The sequence below is a fragment of the Oncorhynchus keta genome, chromosome 23 (genome assembly GCF_023373465.1).
Source record: "Oncorhynchus keta strain PuntledgeMale-10-30-2019 chromosome 23, Oket_V2, whole genome shotgun sequence".
NCBI lineage: Eukaryota > Metazoa > Chordata > Actinopteri > Salmoniformes > Salmonidae > Oncorhynchus > Oncorhynchus keta.
Genome location: NC_068443.1, coordinates 10344347 through 10368973, shown reverse-complemented (window position 1 = coordinate 10368973; position 24627 = coordinate 10344347). Strand labels below are relative to the sequence as shown.

Sequence of the window (24627 nt, the reverse complement as noted above, 5' to 3'; positions counted from 1 at the left end):
TGTGAAACTGGTATAACTCTTCCTTATAAAGATGTAGAATCATTAAGTCTGGAAGAGACCGTCTCCAATGATGATAGCCACAGCTTGTTTCAATTCAAATAAAATCTCCATGACAACTGTGAATTAATCTAATAGCGTATTATCACGTTATAGTTCCATCGCTCTGTCTGCTCTCTCTGCTCTCTCTCTCTCGCTGCTCTCTCTCTCTTCTACCGCTTCTCTATCTGCTCTCTCTCTGCTCCCTCTTCTCTCAATTTCAATTTCAATTTAAGGGGCTTTATTGGCATGGGAAACACATGTTAACATTGCCAAATCAAGTTAAATAAATAAACAAAAGTGAAATTAACAGCAAAAAAATAACAGTAAACATTACTCTTTCAAAAGTTCCAAAAGAATAAAGACATTAAAAATGTCATATTATGTATATATACAGTGTTGTAGGCTACTTGCCAGGGAAGCAAGTAGCCTCGTGGTTAGAGGGTAGGAATAGTAACTGAACGGTTGCAAAATCAATTCTCCCAGCTGACAAGGTAAAAATCTGTCGTTCTTCCCCCGAACAAGGCTGTTATCAAATCAAATTGTATTTGTCACACACACATGGTTAGCAGATGTTAATGCAAGTGTAGCGAAATACTTGTGCTTCTAGTTCTGACCATGCAGTAATATCTAACGAGTAATCTAACAATTTCACAACACCTTATACACATAAGTGTAAAGGAATGAATAAGAATATGTACATAAAAATATATATGGATGAGCGATGGCCTGAACGACGTGGGCAAGATGCAGTAGATGGTATAGAGTACAGTATATGAGTAGTGTAGGGTATGTAAACAAGATGCAGTAGATGGTATAGAGTACAGTATATGAGTAGTGTAGGGTATGTAAACAAGATGCAGTAGATGGTATAGAGTACAGTATATGAGTAGTGTAGGGTATGTAAACAAGATGCAGTAGATGGTATAGAGTACAGTATATGAGTAGTGTAGGGTATGTAAACAAGATGCAGTAGATGGTATAGAGTACAGTATATGAGTAGTGTAGGGTATGTAAACAAGATGCAGTAGATGGTATAGAGTACAGTATATGAGTAGTGTAGGGTATGTAAACAAGATGCAGTAGATGGTATAGAGTACAGTATATGAGTAGTGTAGGGTATGTAAACAAGATGCAGTAGATGGTATAGAGTACAGTATATGAGTAGTGTAGGGTATGTAAACAAGATGCAGTAGATGGTATAGAGTACAGTATATGAGTAGTGTAGGGTATGTAAACAAGATGCAGTAGATGGTATAGAGTACAGTATATGAGTAGTGTAGGGTATGTAAACATTATATAAAGTGACTAGTGATACATATATTACATCCAATTTTTAATTATTTAAGTGGCTAGAGATTGAGTCAGTATGTTGGCAGCAGCAACTCAATGTTAGTGATGGCTGTTTAACAGTCTGATGGCCTTGAGATGGAAGCTGTTTTTCAGTCTCTCGGTCCCAGCTTTGATGTACCTGTACTGACCTCGCCTTCTGGATGATACCAGGGTGAACAGGCAGTGGCTTGGGTGGTTGTTATCCTTGATGATCTTTATGGTCTTCCTGTGATATCGGGTGGTGTAGGTGTCCTGGAGGGCAGGTAGTTTGCCCCCAGTGATGCGCTGTGCAGACCTCACTACCCTCTGGAGAGCCTTACGGTTGTGGGCGGAGCAGATGCTGTACCAGGTGGTGATACAGCCCGACAGGATGCTCTCGATTGTGCATCTGTAAATGTTTGTGAGTGTTTTTGGTGATAAGCCGAATTATTTCTTCAGCCTTGTGTGGTTGAAGAGGCGCTGCGCTGCTGCGCCTTCTTCACCACACTGTCTGTGTGGGTGGACCATTTCAGTTTGTCTGTGATGTGTACGCCGAGGAATTAAAACTTTCCACCTTCTCCACTACTGTCCCGTGGATAGGGGGTGCACCCTCTGCTGTTTCCTGAAGTCCACGATCATCTCCTTAGTTTTATTAACGTTAAGTGTGATGTTATTTTCCTGACACCACACTCCGAGGGCCCTCACTTCCTCCCTGTAGGCCGTCTTGTCATTGTTGGTAATCAAGCCTACCACTGTAGTGTCGTCTACAAACTTGATGATTGAGTTGGAGGCGTGCATGGCCACGCAGTCATGGGTGAACAGGGAGTACAGGAGAGGGCTGAGAACGCAGCCTTGTGGGGCCCCAGTGTTGAGGATCAGCAGGGTGGAGATGTTGTTTCCTACCCTCACCACCTGGGGACAGACCGTCAGGAAGTCCAGGACGCAGTTGCACAGGGCGGGGTCGAGACCCAGGGTCTCGAGCTTAATGATGAGTTTGGAGAGTACTATGGTGTTAAATGCTGAGTTGCAGTCGATGAACAGCATTCTTACATAGGTATTCATCTTGTTCAGGTGGGTTAGGGCAGTGTGCAGTGTGATTGCGATTGCGTCATCAGTGGACCTATTGGGGCGGTAAGCAAATTGGAGTGGGTCTAGGGTTTCAGGTAGGGTGGAGGTGATATGGTCCTTGACTAATCTCTCAAAGCACTGACGGAGGTGAGTGCTAAGGGGCGGTAGTCATTTAGCTCAGTTACCTTAGCTTTCTTGGGAACTGGAACAATGGTGGCTGTCTTGAAGCATGTGGGAACAGCAGACTGGGATAAGGATTGATTGAATATGTCCATAAACACACCAGCCAGCTGGTCTGCGCAGGCTCTGAGGACACGGCTAGGGATGCCGTCTGGGCCGGCAGCCTTGCGAGGGTTAACACGTTTAAATGCTTTACTCACATTGGCTGTGGTAAAGGAGAGCCCACAGGTTTTGGAGTGGGCTTTGTCGTTGGCACTGTATTGACCTCAAAGCGAGCAAAGAAGTTGTTTAGTTTGTCTGGGAACAGGACATCGTGGTCTGCGACGGGACTGGTTTTCTTTTTGTAGTCCTTGATTGACTGTAGACCCTGCCACATGCCTCTCGTGTCTAAGCTGTTGAGTTGCAACTCTACTTTGTCTCTATACTGACGCTTAGCTTGTTTTATTGCCTTGCGGAGGGAATAGCTACACTGTTTGTATTCAGTCATGTTACCAGTCGACTTGCCCTGATTAAAAGCAGTGGTTCGTGCTTTCAGTTTTGCACGAATGCTGCCATCAATTCACGGTTTCTGGTTGGGGAAGGTTTTAATAGTTGCTGTGGGTGTATCCGATATGAAATGGTTAGCGGTGGTGCGCAAATAGCGTTTCAATCGGTGACGTCACTTGCTCTGAGACCTTGAAGTTGTGGTTCCCCTTGCTCTGCAAGGGCTGTGGCTTTTGTGGAGCGATAGGTAATTGATGCTTCGTGGGTGACTGTTGTTGATGTGTGCAGAGGGTCCCTGGTTTGAGCCCGGGTAGGGGCGTACAGACTAAAGTTATACTGTTACATTGGTACAACATCACCGATGCACTTGCTAATAAACTCGCTCACCGAATCAGCGTATTCATGAATGTTGTTGTCCGACGCTATGCGGAACATATCCCAGTACACGTGATCGAAGCAATCTTGAAGCGTGGAATCAGATTGGTCGGACTAGCGTTGAACAGACCTGAGCATGGGCATTTCCTGTTTTATTTTCTGTCTATAGGCTGGGAGCAACAAAATGGAGTCGTGGTCAGATTTTCCGAAAGGAGGGCAGGGCAGGGCTTTGTATGCGTCGAGGAAGTTAGAGTAACAATGGTCCACCTGGGTAGCACATTCGATATGCTGATAAAATTTAAGGAGTCTTGTTTTCAGATTAGCCTTGTTAATATCCCCAGCTACAATGAATGCAGCCTCAGGATATGTGGTTTCCAGTTTACATAGAGTCCAATGAAGTTCATTTAGGGCCATTGATGTGTCTGCTTGGGGGGATATATAAGGCTGTGATTATAATCGGAGAGAATTCTCTTGGTAGATAACGAGGTCGATATTTGATTGTAATGAATTCTAGGTCAGTTGAGCAAAAGGATTTGAATTCCTGTATGTTGTTGTGATCACACCACGTCTCATTAATCAAAAGGCATACCCCCCGCCCTTCTTCTTACCAAAGAGATATTTGTTTCTGAAGAAACCAGGTGACTGTACCGACTCTGATAGTGTGTCTCGAGTGAGCGACGTTTCCGTGAAACAAAGAACGTTACAATATCTGATGTCACTTGCTCAGATTTCGTCAACCTTGTTGAGACTCGACGTTGGTGAGTAGTAAACTCGGGAGGGGTGCGCAATGTGCCCGTCCGTTGTTGCCAGCTGGGATCCAATCCATTGTCCTGGGTGGTGGTCCAAACAGAGGATCCCCTACGGGAAAGTCGTATTCCTGGTCGTAATGTTGGTAAGTTGACATTATTCTTATATCCAAATTACTGCAACAAATTACAGCATAGTTTCCTGAGAACGCAAAGAGGCGGCCATCATTGAAAATAAGAATTTGTTCTTAACTGACTTGCCTATTAATAATGTGCAAAAAGTTAAGGTACAAAAGGGTGTTATGACGTTGGCCTGGAGGTAGGTTTATGACAGTCATAAATACCTCTTCCCCCCTTTTTCCTCTCTCTACCCTACTGATGTTACATTTGCAAACCTTGGTTAACATAGAGATTCTGGGAACATCAGAATGTGGGGGGAAATTAACTATATTCTGGTAATCCGACCAATTGAACATACGCGGTGGTACTTAATGAATATGATGTCAGTTCGGTTGTCATCTGAGACATTCTCATCAATGATAAGATGACTTAAACTCCACAGTAGAAAGTCTACACATCAGAGTTATCGGATTCACATGGAATTGTTGTTCAATTTAAATGTTTGAATATGAAATTATTTGTGATGGGATGAAATGTGATTTTAGCTTCTAAAATGTGAGAATTGGGTTTTCGTATCAGTGGCCCGCCCCTGTGAAGAGTCATGGGTTATAAAACTTTTCAGACATACCCTTCTCGCTCCACTACATAAAGCCTTGACGAAAATGTAACCTCCTGTTCCGAGGACGTGAGGAGGACGGTCCGATGTCAAAATGGTTCAAATAAGAACTACAGAAAGAAGCCAACTTCAGCGTGAGCTTTGGTTGCGAATGGTATGAACTTTGAACTCTTATTCACTACAGAAGTGATATCTCCTAGCCGTTGAGTTAGCAACAGCAGCTGCAAACGAGGGTTAGGAAGGAACAGACAGAGTATCCCGTCTATCACACAACAACGTTACTACAACGTATTCAATTGACCAGCAGAGACATTCTTCAAAGGACTCGGTTTGGCAACACGGCCTTCCATCTACCACCAACATACTGAAGCGCAGCTCAGAGTAAATATTTATTGCATTTTTCTTTTCCAAATGGGCGGTAATTTAGAATGCATAAAATACTGTATTTACTATAGCACAGCTTCTTCCTTTCGTTCTCATTCTTCCTGCTCTTTCACTCAAACCCAGCCCCTTTTCTTTTGTGTAACAAGCTGTCTGTCACGAATATTACCGAAGGTGACTCCCCTTCTTGTTCGGGTGGCGCTCGGCGGTCGTCGTCGCCGGTCTACTAGCTATCGCCGATCCGTTGTTCTGTGTTCCTTTAATTCTGTCTAATTGGTAGCACCTGTTTCTTGTTTGGTTGTTAGGGTAGGGTTATATATAGTCTGTTCAGCCCGCTTCTGTTTCGTGCGGGCTTGTTAGTCTGTTTTGTTGTTTGAGTGTATTTTTGTTTGCATTTGGGTTTCACGCTGTCCGTTTATATTTCTGTTCATTTGTGTTTCCACTTTTGTTCATGTTATGTTTCCGGGACATTAAAGCGTGTTTTTTTCCCACATCTTTTGCTCTCTGCGCCTGACTCCACACCTCTTCACTCATTTACCGTAACACTGTCATATCTGTTCCGCCCGCTAGGGACGTTTTCCTTTATGACGTAATTTGTAATCAAATTATGAATAATTATGTCTAATGTGTAATTCTGTATGATTAGTTAGGTATGTAGTAAATAAATAATTAAACCCAATTTTGTATTGCTGATTCAACTTGTTAGCCAGGGTTCTTGCAGATAACCAAGAATTGACAACTTTCAGATGAGACTAAATTAAGGTGACGATTAATATTGACTGCTATTGATATTACTAGGTCTTTAAGAGTTTATTCGGAAGATAACAGCTCTATAAATATTATTTTGTGATGCCCCGACTCTCTAGTTAATTACATTTACATGATTAGCTCAATCAGGTAATATTACTTACGGATAAATTATTTTATAGAATAGCATGTCATCACTTAATCCGGCAGAGCCAAAGACACGACAAGGGAAAATAAATAAATATGGGTTGTATTTACAGGGACGTTTATTCTTCACTGGTTGCCCTTTTCTTGTGGCAGCAGGTCACAAATCTTGCTGCTGTGATGTCACACTGTGGTATTTCACCCAGTAGATATGGGAGTTTATCAAAATTGCATTTGTTTTCGAGGTCAGGAAGTGCAGTTTAGTTTCCACCTCATCTTGTGGGCTGTGTGCACATAGCCTGTCTTCTCTTGAGAGCCAGGTCTGCCTTCAGCAGCCTTTCTCAATAGCAAGGCTATTCTCACAGAGTCTGTACATAGTGTCCCGAACCGGCTCAAAGTTCGTAACAAAAAGGGAGACAACGTGGAGATAAGGAATAACAAAATATATTTATTAATGAAAGTAAACTAAATACAATTAACAATGGTGTGTGTAGTCAGTAATCAGTAGTGGTTGTGTGCTTGTGATAATGAGGGGTGTTGAAAGGTGCCACCGCAAAAAAACATAAACAGCCACAAAAATGCCACAACCAAAATGTATCGGTATCTGCATGGAGAGGGTCTCCTCAATGAATGAGGAAGTGGTGTGTCCCATGCTGCTAACGACCCTCCCAGCTCCGCCCACCAACATCCTTTTAAGGAAAACAAGAGCAAAGAGAAAGAATTTGGCAGACATAGTGGGAGGGTTGTCACAATAGTCAAAGATTTCCTTCGTTTTGGGTCAGTCACAGTGGTCAGGAATTCTGCCACTGTGTACTCTCTGTTTAGGGCCAAATAGCATTCGAGTTTGCTATGTTTTTTGGTAAATTCATTCCAATGTGTCAAGTAATTAACTTTCTGTCTTCTCATAATTTGGTTGGGTCTAATTGTTTTGCTGTCCTGGGGTTCTATGGGGTCTGTTTGTGTTTGTGAACAGAGCCCCAGGACCAGCTTGCTTAGGGGGCTCTTCTCCAGGTGTATTTCTCTGTAGGTGATGACTTGTTCTGGAAGGTTAGGGAATTGCTTCCTTTTAGGTGGTGGTAGAATATAACATATCTTTTCTGGATTTTGATAATTAGCGGGTATCGGCCTAATTCTGCTATGCATGCATTATTTGGTCTCTCCTCTTTTCTCTCTGCTCTCTCTTCTCTCTCTTCTCTCTGCTCTCTCTTTCTTCTCTCTCTCTCTCTTCTCTCTGCTCTCTTTGCTCTATGTTCTCTCTGTTCTCTCTCATCTCTCTCTTCTCTCTGTTCTCACTGCTCTCTCTCTTCTCTCTGTTCTCCCTCTTTTCTCTTCTCTCTCTCTGAAGCCACATTTATTCAGGATTAGGCCCTCATATGTTTACCAATGTGGCATGAGAGGCAGACCATGAGGTCCAGACACACACACGCACGCACGCATGCACGCACCCACCCACACACACACCCACACACACACACACACACACACACACACACACACACACACACACACACACACACACACACACACACACACACACACACACACACACACACACACACACACACACACACACACACACACACACACACACACACACACACACACACACACACAATCCGCAGAGAAAAATGTAGTGTGCAGCACAAAGAATGTTAAAATCACAGATATAGCCTCAGACTTCTGTTCCCTTACATAAATAAAGATTGTTAGTCAGATTTTATCTTCAGGCCTAAGAGTTTCCAGTCAATGATAAGAACAGAAAGAAACCTCCGCTGTGTAGTTAAATACAGAGAGAGAGGGGGAGAAAGAGAGTGAGGGAGGAATCTGAGAGAGAGAGAGAGAGAGAGAGAGAGAGAGGGGCAGATGGAAAGAGAGAGACAAAGGGAGGAGTCTGAGAGATAGAGAGATAAAGAGAGAGACAGAAAATGGAAAGAGAGAGAAAGGGGGAGTCTGCGAGAGAGAGATGGAGAGAGAAGGAGAGAGAGAGAGAGGAGGAGAGAGAGGAGAGAGAGGAGAGAGAGGAGAGAGCACGAGAGAGAGAGAAGAGAGAGAGAGAGAGAGAGAGAGGAGAGAGGAGAGAGAGAATGAGAGAGCACGAGAGAGAGAGGAGAGAGAGAGAGAGAGAGAGAGAGAGGAGGAGAGAGAGGAGAGAGCATGAGAGAGAGAGAGGAGAGAGAGACAGAGAGAGAAGAGAGAGACAGGGACAGAGAGAGAGAGACAGAGAGAGCAGTAGGAAGGGAGCGAATTAACATTTTGTTACATTCATTCTCTCTCCATCAGTTATTTGTCTTTCTGTTAAAGATGGGGACAATAGCTTTGACCTTGATGTGGAGCATCAATGCAAGTCATCTCACTGCGGATCAGTAAACGGACTGTATGAGGCATATTGTATGATCATGTTTAACAGTGACTGTTGGCGTCAGTCAGAACACGTTGTCTGGCCAGGTGGGGTCCCATGTGGCTCAGTTGGTTAGAGCATGATGCCTGAGATGTTGGAGTCGTGGGTTCAATTCCCATGGGGGACAAGTATAAAATAAAAGTATGAAAATGTATTCCCTCACTACTGAAAGTCGCCCTGGATAACAGTGTCTGTAAAATGACAAAATGAAATGTGTGGACACCTGCAGGGAGATCAGCTTCTGGTGTGTTTGATTGGCATCGTACCAGTCTGAACATAACCTCCTAGACAAGCTATTAAAGACACCTGTTATACAGTCTAAAACTTTTCTCTCTTTCTCTTACAAACCACCGAGTATGACTTAAAATAGCTGCTATGGGGACACTCCAGGCAAGTCTTTTTAGAGAATTCACATAAACAAGTCAAGTCAAATTGTCCATTTCAATGTTGTTATGGAAACTGGGAAAGAGATGCCATGAATATCATGTGTGATCTTATCATGTTTTGCTCCTCTGCATCAAATCAACTCACATTCAATTCATTGTCTCCATTGTGAAAACTGCCCCTTTCACCCTGAGCTCCTGAGTGGTGCAGCGGTCTAAGGCACTGCTGCTCAGTGCTAGAGGCGTCACTACAGATCCTGGTTTGATTCCAGGCTGTCTCACAACTGGCAGTGATTCGGAGTCCCATAGGCCGGCGCACAATTGGTCCAGCATCGTCCGGTTTAGGGTTTGGCTGGGATAGGCGGTCAAAGTAAATACGAATGTGTTCTTAACTGACTTGCCTAGTTAAATAAAGGTTCAATAGAACTCACACTCTTTCAGCAGTGATACAATGACCTCACACAAACATCCTACAGTACATCTGCAAATCATTAAGCCTCCATTAGTTATTGTGTAACATCAAATGAGTGGAAATGTTTCATATAAAACCATTATCACTCTTATTCAAGCAATTATTATGTCACTTTGAAGCCTAAGGTTTAGATACTCTAGTAACCACTGAAACTGCATACAGACACTAATGTTGTCATAAGGATGCTGAAATGGTAACATCCACACATCCACGTAAACCTACAACACATATAACTCATGAATAATTACTCTATAACTCATGAATAATTACTCTATAACTCATGAATAATTACTCTATAACTCATGAATAATTACTCTATAAGTCATGAATAATTACTCTATAACTCATGAATAATTACTCTATAACTCATGAATAATTACTCTATAAGTCATGAATAATTACTCTATAACTCATGAATAATTACTCTATAACTCATGAATAATTACTCTATAAGTCATGAATAATTACTCTATAACTCATGAATAATTACTCTATAACTCATGAATAATTACTCTATAAGTCATGAATAATTACTCTATAACTCATGAATAATTACTCTATAACTCATGAATAATTACTCTATAAGTCATGAATAATTACTCTATAACTCATGAATAATTACTCTATAAGTCATGAATAATTACTCTATAACTCATGAATAATTACTCTATAACTCATGAATAATTACTCTATAACTCATGAATAATTACTCTATAAGTCATGAATAATTACTCTATAAGTCATGAATAATTACTCTATAACTCATGAATAATTACTCTATAAGTCATGAATAATTACTCTATAACTCATGAATAATTACTCTATAACTCATGAATAATTACTCTATAAGTCATGAATAATTACTCTATAACTCATGAATAATTACTCTATAACTCATGAATAATTACTCTATAACTCATGAATAATTACTCTATAAGTCATGAATAAGTTCTGATGCTTTATAATGCTGTCCGGACACTAGTAGTTCGTTATATATATACTAACAGCAAACACATGCAACATGCATTCAACTCTATATCGCTCTATATGAAGTCATGCATTCCTGCTCTACTTGTGAATAAGGTATCATAACCACATGTACGGGTGCATAATGTACATAAACTCAAAGCTCTAAAATGCAGTTGATCAAATACAGTTAAGACAATATAACACACATCAATTATTGTTCACACACCTGCAGGTGGATTTAACTCTAACTAAGCGAGCGCAACAACCGTTTTGGGCTAGAAATCACTACACGCTTTTAAACGTTTACAAGTGTATGAGAAACGCTCAATAACTTACTCATAATCACTCTGGCTCAATACTCAATGATCAAGAACTCAATGATCAACAACTCAATTAAATACATTCATAGAAGCTGTTATTGCTACTAGTACACAACAACAATCAGTTCAAACATCCCTGTACTGCTACGTGACGTCACCGAGGGGTAGAGACACATGTTCAGCTCATTAGCTCACACTCACTGGCTCATTAGCTCCTTAGTGCTCTATAGCTCCTTAATTAATGCTTTATAGCACATTATAGAGCTACTACAACAATACATTGTACACACGTGAATTAGTTAAGCATCAATAATTTAACTAAACATTTAAAACACATGAATGAGCTATCCTTACCACTAGCACAACAGTGATCTCTCTACGTACTGATACTTCATGCCAGTGATCTCTCTACATACCGATACTTCATGCCAGTGATCTCTCTACGTACCGGTACTTCATGCCAGTGAGCTTGGCGGTGGACTCCTTAAGGTTGTGCTGGTAGCGGTGGGTCAAGGAGCCCAGGCTGCGGGCGATGAGGGCCACGGTCCGGAAGCGTGCCCGCGCCTGGCTGGCCGTGTTGGGGCTGGTGGCGTTCTGCTTGCTGTGACCTCCATTCCCCGGGGGCCTCAGCCCTCCTCTTCCTCCGTCCTGGTCAGAACATGCAAACGACACCTGCATGGCAGTGGCTGTACTGGCGTTCGTTGTACTGGTGGTAGTAGTGGTGGGCTACTGGGGCTGATTACCCTGCCTTGCACCAGTCTTTACGGGGATGTATGTGTCTCTAGTGTCTTGCTCCAGTCTTCAGTCAGCTGTATGTGTCTCTAGTGTCTTGCTCCAGTCTTTACTGGGCTGTATGTGTCTCTAGTGTCTTGCTCCAGTCTTCAGTCGGCTGTATGTGTCTCTAGTGTCTTGCTCAAGTCTTCAGTCGGCTGTATGTGTCTCTAGTGTCTTGCTCCAGTCTTCAGTCGGCTGTATGTGTCTCTAGTGTCTTGCTCCAGTCTTCAGTCAGCTGTATGTGTCTCTAGTGTCTTGCTCCAGTCTTCAGTCGGCTGTATGTGTCTCTAGTGTCTTGCTCCAGTCTTCAGTCAGCTGTATGTGTCTCTAGTGTCTTGCTCCAGTCTTCAGTCGGCTGTATGTGTCTCTAGTGTCTTGCTCCAGTCTTCAGTCGGCTGTATGTGTCTCTAGTGTCTTGCTCCAGTCTTCAGTCAGCTGTATGTGTCTCTAGTGTCTTGCTCCAGTCTTCAGTCGGCTGTATGTGTCTCTAGTGTCTTGCTCCAGTCTTCAGTCAGCTGTATGTGTCTCTAGTGTCTTGCTCCAGTCTTTACTGGGCTGTATGTGTCTCTAGTGTCTTGCTCCAGTCTTTACTGGGCTGTATGTGTCTCTACTGTCTTGCTCCAGTCTTTACTGGGCTGTATGTGTCTCTAGTGTCTTGCTCCAGTCTTTACTGGGATGTATGTGTCTCTAGTGTCTTGCTCCAGTCTTTACTGGGCTGTATGTGTCTCTAGTGTCTTGCTCCAGTCTTTACTGGGCTGTATGTGTCTCTAGTGTCTTGCTCCAGTCTTTACTGGGATGTATGTGTCTCTAGTGTCTTGCTCCAGTCTTCAGTCGGCTGTATGTGTCTCTAGTTTCTTTGTCTCTCGTGGGCTTTAGTGGTTCTGCACTTCTCGGTTTTGTCTAAAAGTCCCTGGAGGTGCTCTCTGAGTCAGTCCAATGGTGCTCTCTGAGTCAGTCCGATGGTGCTCTCTGAGTCAGTCCAATGGTGCTCTCTGAGTCAGTCCAATGGTGCTCTCTGAGTCAGTCCAATGGTGCTCTCTGAGTCAGTCCAATGGTGCTCTCTGAGTCAGTCCGATGGTGCTCTCTGAGTCAGTCCGATGGTGCTCTCTGAGTCAGTCCAATGGTGCTCTCTGAGTCAGTCCACTGTTTGGAAGAGGACCTGTAGTGGATTGTTTTTACTCTTCCGAGATGTCGTCACATTTGTTCTTTCTTCATTCTTGGTGTTGAGTTTGGTTGAATTACTGTTTGAGATTAGAACACAGATTCACTCCTCGTCTCTTGTTGCTGCAATTAACAGCAGTCAAAAGGTGCTGTGAAGAAAATCATACTGCTGAGTGTGTGAGAGAGGAGGGAGACTGAGGGGGAGGACAGCATGGGTGAGAGGAGGTCCACGCAGATTAAGCCTACGTGTCCTTGTCTTCTATTCACTGTGTGTGTGTATGAGAGGATACAGAGGTGTGAAAGGTGTGTCTCTCTCTCTCACTCTCTGTCTCTCTCTCTCTCTCTCTCTCTCTCTCTCTCTCTCTCTCTGTATCTCTCTCTCTCTCTCTCTCTCTCTCTCTCTCTCTCTCTCTCTCTCTCTCTCTCTCTCTCTCTCTCTCTCTCTCTCTCTCTCTCTCTCTCTCTCTCTCTCTCTCTCTCTCTCTCTCTCTCTCTCTCTCTCTCTCTCTCTCTCTCTCTCTCTCTCTCTCTCTCTCTCTCTCTCTCTCTCTCTCTCTCTGTCAATTCAATTCAATCCAATTCAAGGGCTTTATTGGCATGGGAAACATGTGTTAACATTGCCAAAGCAAGTGAGGTAGATAATATCTCTCTCTCTCTCTCTCTCTCTCTCTCTCTCTCTCTCTCTCTCTCTCTCTCTCTCTCTCTCTCTCTCTCTCTCTCTCTCTCTGTCTCTCTCTTTGTCTCTCTCTCTTTCTGTGTGTCTCTCTCTCTGTCTCTGTCTCCCTCTCTCTCTGTGTGTCTCTCTCTCTCTCTTTGTCTCTCTCTCTCTGTATCTCTCTCTCTCTCTGTCTCTCTCTCTCTGTCTCTCTCTCACTCTCTTTTTATGTCTCAATTTGTCTCTCTGTCTATCCTGCTATCCTTATTGTTGTTTCTCACGTGCTTCCTTTTTGTCTTCGTTCTACCTACCTCTCAGTCCCTCTCCCTACCTCTCAGTCTCTCGCCCTACCTCTCAGTCCCTCTCCCTACCTCTCAGTCTCTCTCTCTCTCTCTCAGTCCCTCTCCCTATCTCTCTGTCCCTCTCCCTACCTCTCTGTCTCTCTCTCTCTGTCTCTCAATCCTTCTCTCTGTCTCTTCCCTCCTCTCCTCTCAGGGTAGTGAGTACCAATGAGGAGGTGGGGGGTCTCCGTTGCCCTCCAGCGTCCGCTAAACCCTCCAGTCAAAAACCAGGAACGAGGGGAGTGGGACTGCACTCCGCACAGAGCAACACACACACTCTCACTCTTACACAGAGCAACACTCACACTCTCACTCTCACACAGAGCAACACTCTCACTCTCACACAGCCAAATCTTCAGTCTTCCAAATCTACCAACTGTCACAAACAGAGACACTCTAATTGACTGCCATGAACACTCACACACAGTCAAATCTTCAGATGCAGAGAAACACACATTATACACCAAGCCAGATATCCACAATGTTGGAGACGAAAGGAATGAAGAGATTCTTCATGGATTGTCCTCGAACTTCAAGGAGAATTGAGCTGCGCTGTGAAGAAAGCAGGAGTCCCACGAAGACTTGCATCCCACCAGGACATTTGGTAGTGCAGAGATCTGATTTGCTGATAGCTTCCGATCTAAAAGTCCACCATGCCGAAGAAAGATGAACATCTTCCAATGCTCTGCTCAGAAGCAAAACCGCTACAGAGACCCCAGAATGAGGAGTAGGAGGAGGGAACAGGACGACGCATGATCCCTCTCTTCTGGAAGCAGAGGGCAGGAGTACAATGAGAGGGGGAGTGATGAGCCGAGGAGGAACGTGTGGTGGTGAGAGCGAGTGAGGGAGCGAATGAAAGAGAGAGAGAGAGAGAGGCTGCTGCCTCTTAACTGACTGGCTGAAATATCTGCAGTGTTTTCTTACTAGCGACGCTGACTGAGAGATGATAACACAGCGTGGATGGAAGTGACAGAGCCATGCGCCTGTGTGTGTGTGTGTGTGTGTGTGTGTGTGTGTGTGTGTGTGTGTGTGTGTGTGTGTGTGTGTGTGTGTGTGTGTGTGTGTGTGTGTGTGTGTGTGTGTGTGTGTGTGTGTGTGTGTGTGTGTGTGTGTGTGTGTGTGTGTGTGTGTGAGACTGTGAGACTGTGAGACTGTGAGACTTTGAGACTGTGTGTGAGACTGTATGTGTGTTTGTGTGTGTGTGTGAGAGAGAGACAGAGACACAGAGAGATGAAGCCATGCGCCTGTGTGTGTGTGTGTGTGTGTGTGTGTGTGTGTGTGTGTGTGTGTGTGTGTGTGTGTGTGTGTGTGTGTGTGTGTGTGTGTGTGTGTGTGTGTGTGTGTGTGTGTGTGACTGTGAGACTGTGTGTGTGTTTGAGACTGTGTGTGTGTATGTGTGTTTGTGTGTGTGTGTGAGAGAGAGACAGAGACACAGAGAGATGAAGCCATGCACCTGTGTGTGTGTGTGTGTGTGTGTGTGTGTGTGTGTGTGTGTGTGTGTGTGTGTGTGTGTGTGTGTGTGTGTGTGTGTGTGTGTGTGTGTGTGTGTGTGTGTGTGTGTCAGAGAGAAGGAGAGAAATAAAGAGATTTTATAACAATGTACTTGTTTATTGAGGTTAGCTGATAAGCCTATGACCATATGTATTGATCACAGGGCCACGTGTAGGACGTGTTTTACTTCCACGCTTCAGATATAAGAACACTACGGAAGTCAGTAAGTTACGTTATAATTACCCAATACCTACATACAACTCATGTTGTTACTGACTGATTCATTGAAACATACATCACAACATGTCATTTAGTACCACTGACTTCATTGAAATGATCAACCAACTAACACCAGCAGAATCAGTACTGTGAAGTACACCTGAACCCTGTTCTACCCTGCTTCTGCTATGCTCTGTTCTGACCCGTTCCACAATCGCTGCTCTGTTCTGACCCGTTCCACAATCGCTGCTCTGTTCTGCTCCGTTCCACCAGAGTTGCTCTGTTCTGATCCGTTCCACCACAGCTTCTATGTTCTGATCCGTTCCAGCAGAGCTTCTATGTTCTGATCCGTTCCACCACAGCTTGCTCTGTTCTGATCCGTTCCACCACAGCTTCTATGTTCTGATCCGTTCCAGCAGAGCTTCTCTGTTCTGATCCGTTCCACCACAGCTTCTCTGTTCTGATCCGTTCCACCACAGCTTCTATGTTCTGATCCGTTCCACCACAGCTTCTATGTTCTGATCCGTTCCACCACAGCTTCATGCACGCGTTCCTTTACTCCAGCCTCCCCCACAGAGCACTGATGTGACAACGCAGGATTTCACAGTTCATTGAGCACAAGCAAACCCCAGGGCCATGGTAAGACTTATTTATATTGTTTATTAATTAATTTGATCATTCTGAGATGTTCTATGTTCTGATCCGTTCCAGATGGCTCTCAGGTTCTGATCCTGGAAGAGATATCTTCTCCGTGTGAAATATGATTCCACCACAGGATCTCTGTTCTTCCGTTCCAGCAGGTGTCTATGTTTAGTCTGTCAGTGGATGAGATATCTTCTGAGGTGTTCCAAATAGATTAATCTGTCAATGGATGAGATATCTTCTCAGGTGTGAAATATGATCCGTTCCACCAATCTGTCAATGGATGAGATATCTTCCTTGAAATATGATTAATCTGTCACAGAGCACTGATGTGATATCTTTCAGGTTCATGAAATACAAGATTAATCCCCAGGGCAATGGATGAGACTTATTTATATTGTTTATTAATTAATTTGATCATTCTGAGATGTAGTAGTAGGCATCCTCATCTCTGATGGCTCTAACAGGTGATGCTGGAAGAGATATCTTCTCCGGTGTGAAATATGATTCATCTGTCAATGGATGAGATATCTTCTCCGGTGTGAAATATGATTCATCTGTCAATGGATGAGATATCTTCTCAGGTGTGAAATATGATTAGTCTGTCAATGGATGAGATATCTTCTCAGGTGTGAAATATGATTAGTCTGTCAATGGATGAGATATCTTCTCAGGTGTGAAATATGATTCATCTGTCAATGGATGAGATATCTTCTCAGGTGTGAAATATGATTAATCTGTCAATGGATGAGATATCTTCTCTGGTGTGAAAAATGATTCATCTGTCAATGAGGGATAAGCGCTGATGTGTGAATAATGTAAATCTATCTGTCTGTTTATGTTGCAGTCAAATGACCCAAAGCGCCCTTTAGTGGCCTCATGGGTGGAACTAGTGGTTAGAGCGTTGGACTAGTAACCGGAAGGTTGCAAGTTCAAACCCCCGAGCTGACAAGGTACAAATCTGTTGTTCTGCCCCTGAACAGGCAGTTAACCCACTGTTCCTAGGCCGTCATTGAAAATAAGAATCTGTTCTTAACTGACATGCCTGGTTAAATAAAGGTAAAATAAATAAATGAAATAAATAAATAAACTTTGCTTTTTCTATTCGCCTAAAATCTGGTGTTTTTAAATTTCAGTCTTCTGTGATGTATATGAAGTGTAATATTGGGTGGCAAACTCAAAATGTAACACATTTAAACTCTATCTGACATGGTACAGGAGTTGTGAGGTGTATACATTTGTTTCAATGTAGATTTGTTGAAGACCACCAGGTCACTGCAGTAAAGGTTCAATCAGAATAGTTATATTTTGGTTGCCGTGACAAAGGGCTTTGCTTCTTCTTGAATCTAAGGCTTACTTGTTTTAAAATAGCCCAATGGGAAAAGTAAGATTAATTATAATTATCTTGTTTGTATTCAACAAACTACAGTAGGTGATAAAAAAAAGAATGAAAAATTATATTTAATCCATTCATTTAAACATAATAAAATGGTCCAAAACAAACTTTGCAATGTATTGCATCAAATATGCAACAAGATTTTCACAGAGAAAATCAGACCTTAATTTGAGACAGTTTGCTACAGCAGGAAAATAATCGTACAGGAAGGAGTTGATACATTTTTTGTTCTGGCAAATCAAGTCTGACATTTTAAAGTAAAAATGACAAACTTTAGAAGCCATGTTAAACCTTCAATACACTACAAGTTAGCATTTCCTGCTATGCAGGAAAAGTCTAAGCAACAAAATAGTGGTTAAATGAAGATCCTACATCTGTACGAACAAGGGGCCAGGCTTTAGGTATATTTAAGCTGTGAGAGAGATTCAGTCCAGTGATTTAAAAAACAAAATTGACCTTTATTTACAGTTTTTTTTGATTGCTAAACGACAGTGGGCACAACTGGAGTCACATGTGCAAAACTCTAACTACAGTCTGCACTACCAACAGTCACCTGAGCTAAACAGTTCACATCACCTGCAAAACTCTAACTACAGTCTGCACTACCAACAGTCACCTGAGCTAAACAGTTCACATCACCTGCAAAACTCATTCCAAGCAACACAACTCTTAACACATGGCTCAAAACAAGCTCAGTGCAGCCAAACACTATGCACAACCCTCACTGAGATAACACACACTGTCACTCAGAACATACTGAGAGTAAAAACACTAGCATCAAACACCAATACAGAAAATACAAACTTTTCATCTTTACAGTTTGAACAATTTCAGTGACTTCATACAAAGTAATATTTTCTTCAAAGAGAAGAGTGACATTCTTTCACATGATTTATTACATTTTTAGAACATAACAATTCTTTAAGGTAAATGAAAATTAGCAGTTTGCTTCAATAGTCTGTAGTAATTTACAGAATTACAGTAATGAGAAAAAAAAGTTAGAAACTAAAAGTACATACTGTAATTCGAACAAATAATTGAGGGGCTAATCCTGCCTCTCTCTAGCATCAGGCCACAGGTTTTCTTCAACATAACATCTAATGTTTTCTCTTGCCATGCACCTGGGGAAGAACCTTCTGGAGTGCCTTATCCATCCCTGGCAGTCCTCTGGACTCGTGTCCTCACATCCGGCACGCATGGCTTCCAAAAGAGACATTTGGTCATGTGGTTGGTGACCAAACACTTTGCACCTCCAGACAGAGCAAAACTCCTCTATTGGGTTGAGGAAGGGTGAATATGCAGGCAGGTACAAAACCATAAATCTGTGATGTGCTGCAAACCAATCTGTGACAGCTGCAGAGTGGTGAAAAGCAACGTTATCGCAAACTATGACAAAACTTGGGGGTTTCTTACTGGCTCCCCCTGTTCTGCTGGCACTAGCTGAACATAGAGCTGTTCTAGGAAAGCTATAAGCCTTTCTGTGTTGTATGGGCCAATGAGTGGTGTGTTGAGAAGTAAACCATCATTGGCCATTGCAGCACACATGGTGATATTTCCCCCCCTTTGGCCTGGAACCTCCACAGTGGCCCTTTGACCTATAACATTCCTTCCTCTGCGCCGTGTTTTGGCAAGGTTAAATCCAGCTTCATCGATAAATACAAATTAATGTGGTCTTTCCAGTGATTCCACCTCCATTACTCTCTGAAAAACAGTAAGTACACAGTTTTACTGTAGAAATGCTAGTGTTTTTTTTTTACTGTAAATATTTTGTATAGCTGTGTACGTAACCACAGACGTCTTACCTGGACATATTGGTATCTTTGCTCTTTTACCCGTTCACTGTTTCTCTCGAACGGTACAGTGTATAACTGTTTCATTGTAACTTGGTGTTTCTTTAGGACTCGAGCAATAGTTGTTGTGCTGACAGAATTAACATTTTCAAATATATCATTATCAGCCAGCACTCTATCTTGAATCTCCCGTAGTTTTATTGCATTGTTGACAACAACCATGTCAACAATAGCATTTTCCTGCGCATCTGAAAATATTTTTCCTCTTCCCCCTGTTGGGGGCAGCCTTTGGGTCCTGTTGTAAAAATATATTTTACAGTCAAACTTACTGTAATATATATCTGTGTAAATATTCTATAATTGCAATACAAAATAGATTCCTGTAATGTTTTCATTTACTGTAAGGATGTAACTCTCACCTGTTTGCATGATGGAAAATTCACATTACAGATGCCACTGTGGATCTTTGCAGATTGGGTTGCACCCTCAACCCTGCCTCTCTCAATGAGAGACCATGGTTCACGACATGGTCTATAAGTGTAGCCCTTATTTCATCTGGAATAACAGCTCTTTGTCTTTTTTGTCTTCCTCCACGCAGCCGCCCTCTCCCTGCCACCCTTCTCCCTCCACGAACCCATCTTCCTTGTTCCATTTCCAAAATGAGTCTTTCTGAGCTCTACCTATATATACTGTAATATGTGTGTGTGTTCACTAACAAGTCTAAAACAAGATACCTGCTTAGTCTTTCAGCTGAATTTGCAATCAGCAGTGTTTGAAAGGCACAAGCCTGAAATCTATTCCGTTTTGAATGTGTGGTTCACAGTTTTGACAGCAGTGTGTTAGCATTTGAACAAAGTGCTGTAAATCCACAGTGTTGTGCAGGTTGTGGTTAAAGTCATGGGATAAGTGTGTAGAGTTTTGAAAACTGTGTTCAAGCAATGAAAAACGAACTACAGTTTGGTCCACATGAACTGCTGCTGTGCAGACTGTAGTTAGAGTTTTGCACATGTGACTCCAGTTGTGTCTACTGTCGTTTAGCAATAAAATAAACTGTAACTAGGCAAGTCAGTTAAGAACAAATTCTTATTTACAATTACGGCCTACACCAGCAAAACCCAGACAATGCTCGGCCAATTGTGCACCGCCCTATGGGACTCCCAATCACGTCCAGTTGTAATCACGTCCGGTTGTGATACAGCCTGGATTCGGACCAGGGTGTCTGTAGTGACAGCTCTAGCACTGAGATGCAGTGCCTTAGACCGCTGCACCACTCGGAAGCCCATTGTAGGTAGAGGTTGAACATAATGCTCAGATGTCCTCCACGCACGCGCTTAAATAACTGTAATCCAAAAACATTGTCCTTGTCAAACCTATTTAAAAGTATGTCAACTAGAACTGACACAGTGTAGGTTGGGAGAACCCCCAACAGGCAATGATGGCTCTGATTATACCCCGGCTAAGTACATTACCACAGTAAGAGTCTATAAATGAGTTGTGGAACTGACGGGAGAGATTAGGATGTCACCGAGACAGTGACACAGCCCATATAAGAAACTGTGATAACCACACAGAAGAGTATTACAATGCACAATTAGGTTGTTATAGAAACTCCACAAAAAGTTGAACCCCCTGGGCTTTGTGCTCCAGGAATGATACATAGAGCTAGATTCCATCAGATTGACATTGTCACGCCCTGACCTTGGTTATATTTGTTTTCTTTATTATTTTGGTTAGGTCAGGGTGTGACATGGGGTGGTTTGTTGTGTTTTTGTCCTGTCTAGGGTTTGTGTATGTTTATGGGGTTAGTGCACAAGCGGTTCATTGCGTTACTTTATCTTGGACACTGTCATTGGATGCACTGAAACTCCACCCGACTATAATCTGACAAATCCCATGAAGCCGCGTTACAAGTTCATGCAGCCTGCACCAAGTTCAAACCCTTGAATTAGACTGATAGGCTTTAGATTCTCCGTCTAAATGAACATGAAAACATGCATTATCCTGACGTCAATGGTTTGACCTGAGAACATGCATTATCCTGACGTCAATGGTTTGACCTGAGAACATGCATTATCCTGACGTCAATGGTTTGACATTTGAGAGTCATTATTTCCAACAGCGATAGAGCCTACACTTTCTAGTGCCATTTTGAACTTCTAACTGGGTAGGGATAATAAGGAAGGGAGTGGTTTGTGACACGAGCAGCCGCTCACCAATATGTCATCTCATACAGCAGTTACACCTAAAACACAGCCAACAAATCGGCTATGTGGATGTCGGCCAACGCTGGTTAACGCTGGTTAGCGCTCGGTCTGATTGAATCTGGGCTATAATTGACTTCCTGCTTAAATAAAGATAAAAGAAAATACATAATTCACAAAGACCAATTTATGAATCACAACATTATCAGTTTGTTTTGTTTGAATGCTGGCAATTCCTTTCTCAAACACGATAACACCCAGCACAAACCAGTTGAATTGTCACAAAGAGCGTAGGTAGGATTTAATTATATAATTTTGCGTGTAAGAGAATACATTGTGGCAAGCTGTGTTTTTCTTGGGCGTTCAGCAGGATCCAGGATAATTGCTATCTGCACTGAACCTCCTGTTAGAAGAACAGGCTTGAATGAAGAGGGAAACATTTCCAATGCTTCCTCTGATTTCCTGATATCTTTCTCTATTTCTCTATTTCTCCTTCCCTCCTTTCTCTCTTGCTTGATCTCTTTCTTTCTCTTCCTGTCTTTCATTTCTCTCCTGCTTTCTTTCTCTCCACCCCATCTCTCTCTCTCTCCGTTTATCTGTCTCTCTCCCCTCTGTTTCAATCTTCCTCACTCTCTCCCTCTCTCTTCCCTCTCCCCTCCCCTTTCCCCCTCTCACTCCCCCCAGACCATCTTTGTCCCTCCCAGAGGCATCATGCCCATATGGGGCACATGGGCACGTGCCCCCTCAGATGTGTTCTGTTTTAAATATATATATCAGGCATCCAGGTAGGGTTGATCTTGATCCATATCACAAAGGCATTGTATGAGGACACATCAATGATGTTATGGAAGATGACCAGGGGCCAGTCATCATGCAGCTGTAAGTTCCAACCACCTTGTCCAGGTTGACCACGCCTCCTTTGTTGTGGTTGTAGTCCAGGATGATGGCTGGCTTCCTGTCCTCTCGATCACTGATCTCAGCCGTTTTGTGCTGTGTGCCCGGTAGCACCACATTATTGTTCCTCTTTGGAAGGTAAGAAACTAGAGTGGTGGTGGGGGTGAAGGCAAACTTTGATGAGAAGGCCTCTCTCCCCCTTTTTGCGAGGAGTGCAGGGGGGAGCTCAGGCTTGTTCTTTATAACTGTGCCAACCATGGTGATCTTCCGCTTCCGTAGATGCTGGCTGACTTCATAAGAGGTGAAGAAATTGTCACATTTGACACTGTGCTCCCTCAGTCCATTGGTCACATCAAGCATAACCCACATCCCCTGGTTCTTCTCTGATCAACTTTCTCGTTATCTCTCACAGAACCATCTTCTTGACCCAAACCAATCAGGCTTCCAGACAGGTCACTCAACTGAGACTGCTCTTCTCTGTGACTGAGACTCTCCACACTGCCAAAGCTGAATCTCTCTCTGTTCTCATCCTGCTTGGTCTATCTGCTACCGTCGACACTGTGAACCATCAGATCCTCCTCTCCACCCTCTCAGGGCTGGGCGTCTCAGGCTCTCCACCCTCTCTGAGCTGGGCGTCTCAGGCTCTCCACCCTCTCTGAGCTGGGCATCTCAGGCTCTCCACCCTCTCTGAGCTGGGCATCTCAGGCTCTCCACCCTCTCTGAGCTGGGCGTCTCAGGCTCTCCACCCTCTCTGAGCTGGGCATCTCAGGCTCTCCACCCTCTGAGCTGGGCGTCTCAGCTGGCTGGGCGTCTCAGGCTCTCCACCCTCTCTGAGCTGGGCATCTCAGGCTCTCCACCCTCTCTGAGCTGGGCTCAGGCACCCTCTCTGAGCTGGGCGTCTCAGGCTCTCCACCCTCTCTGAGCTGGGCGTCTCAGGCTCTCCACCCTCTCTGAGCTGGGCGTCTCAGGCTCTCCACCCTCTCTGAGCTGGCTCTCCACCCTCTCTGAGCTGGGCGTCTCAGGCTCTCCACCCTCTCTGAGCTGGGCGTCTCAGGCTCTCCACCCTCTCTGAGCTGGGCGTCTCAGGCTCTCCACCCTCTCAGGGCTGGGCGTCTCAGGCTCTGCACACTCTCTGAGCTGGGCGTCTCAGGCTCTCCACCCTCTCAGGGCTGGGCGTCTCAGGCTCTGCACACTCTCTATCTCTGCTCCTACCAGATGACGTGGAGAGGATCTGTGTCTGCACCACGTGCTCTCACTACTCGTGTCCCCAGGTCTCAGTTCTAGGCGCTGTCCTCTGCTCTCTCTACACCAAGTCATTAGGGTCTGTTATATCCTCACATGGTCTCTCCTATCATTGCTATGCGGATGGCACTCAACTACTTTTCTCTTTCCCCCCTTCTGACACGCAGGTGGCGACACACATCTCTACGTACCTGGCAGATATCTCAGCTTGGATGTTGGCCCTCCACCACAAGCTCAACCTCCACAAGATTTAGCTGATCTTTCCCCTGGTGAAGGCCTGCCTGCTCAAAGACCTCTCCATCATGGTTGACAACTCCATAGTGTCGCTATCCCAGAGTGCAAAGAACCTTGGCCTGACCCTGGACAACACCCTGTCGTTCTCTGCAAACATTAAAGAAGTGACTTGCTCCTGCAGGTTCATGCTCTACAACATCCATAGAGTAAGACCGTACCTCACACAGGAAGTGACGCAGGTCCTACTCCAGGCACTTGCCCTCTCCCGTCTGGATTAATGCAACTCTCTGTTGGCTGTGCTTCCCGCTATGGCTTCCTGCCTGTGTCATCAGGCCCTGCAACTTATCCAGAATGCTGCAGCCCACCTGGTTTTCAACCTTCCCAAGTTCCCCCATGTCACCCTGCTCCTCCTCACACTCCACTGGCTTTCAAACGAAGCTCATATCCACTACAAGACCATGGTGCTTGCCTACGGAACAGCAAGAGGAATTTCATCCTGCCTAGCTATCTTCAGTTGAATTCACTAACACTCTGGATAAGAGCGTCTGATAAATGACAAAAATGTCAAATGTATAATCCTTGTTTTCTTTGTCAGACGTGCGGCTGCCCCGGGAAGGGGTGTTTGTTTGAGGTGTCCAGGGAAGGGGTGTTTGTTTGAGGTGCCCAGGGAAGGGATGTTTGTTTGAGGTGCCCAGGGAAGGGGTGTTTGTTTGAGGTGCCCAGGGAAGGGGTGTTTGTTTGAGGTGCCCAGGGATGGGGTGTTTGTTTGAGGTGCCCAGGGAAGGGGTGTTTGTTTGAGGTGCCCAGGGAAGGGGTGTTTGTTTGAGGTGCCCAGGGA

General features: G+C 43.9%; 1 protein-coding gene across 1 annotated transcript in view; it reads right to left on the bottom strand.

The window, feature by feature from the left end:
• Positions 1-14557, bottom strand: part of kcnab1b (potassium voltage-gated channel subfamily A regulatory beta subunit 1b) — a 75524-nt gene extending 60967 nt beyond the window's left edge. Inside the window, exon 1 of the mRNA XM_052476313.1 lies at positions 11198-14557. Coding sequence (XP_052332273.1) covers positions 11198-11427 — 230 coding nt within the window. The 5' untranslated portion in view covers positions 11428-14557. The remainder of the gene's footprint in view (positions 1-11197) is intronic.
• Between the last annotated feature and the right edge of the window lie 10070 nt (positions 14558-24627).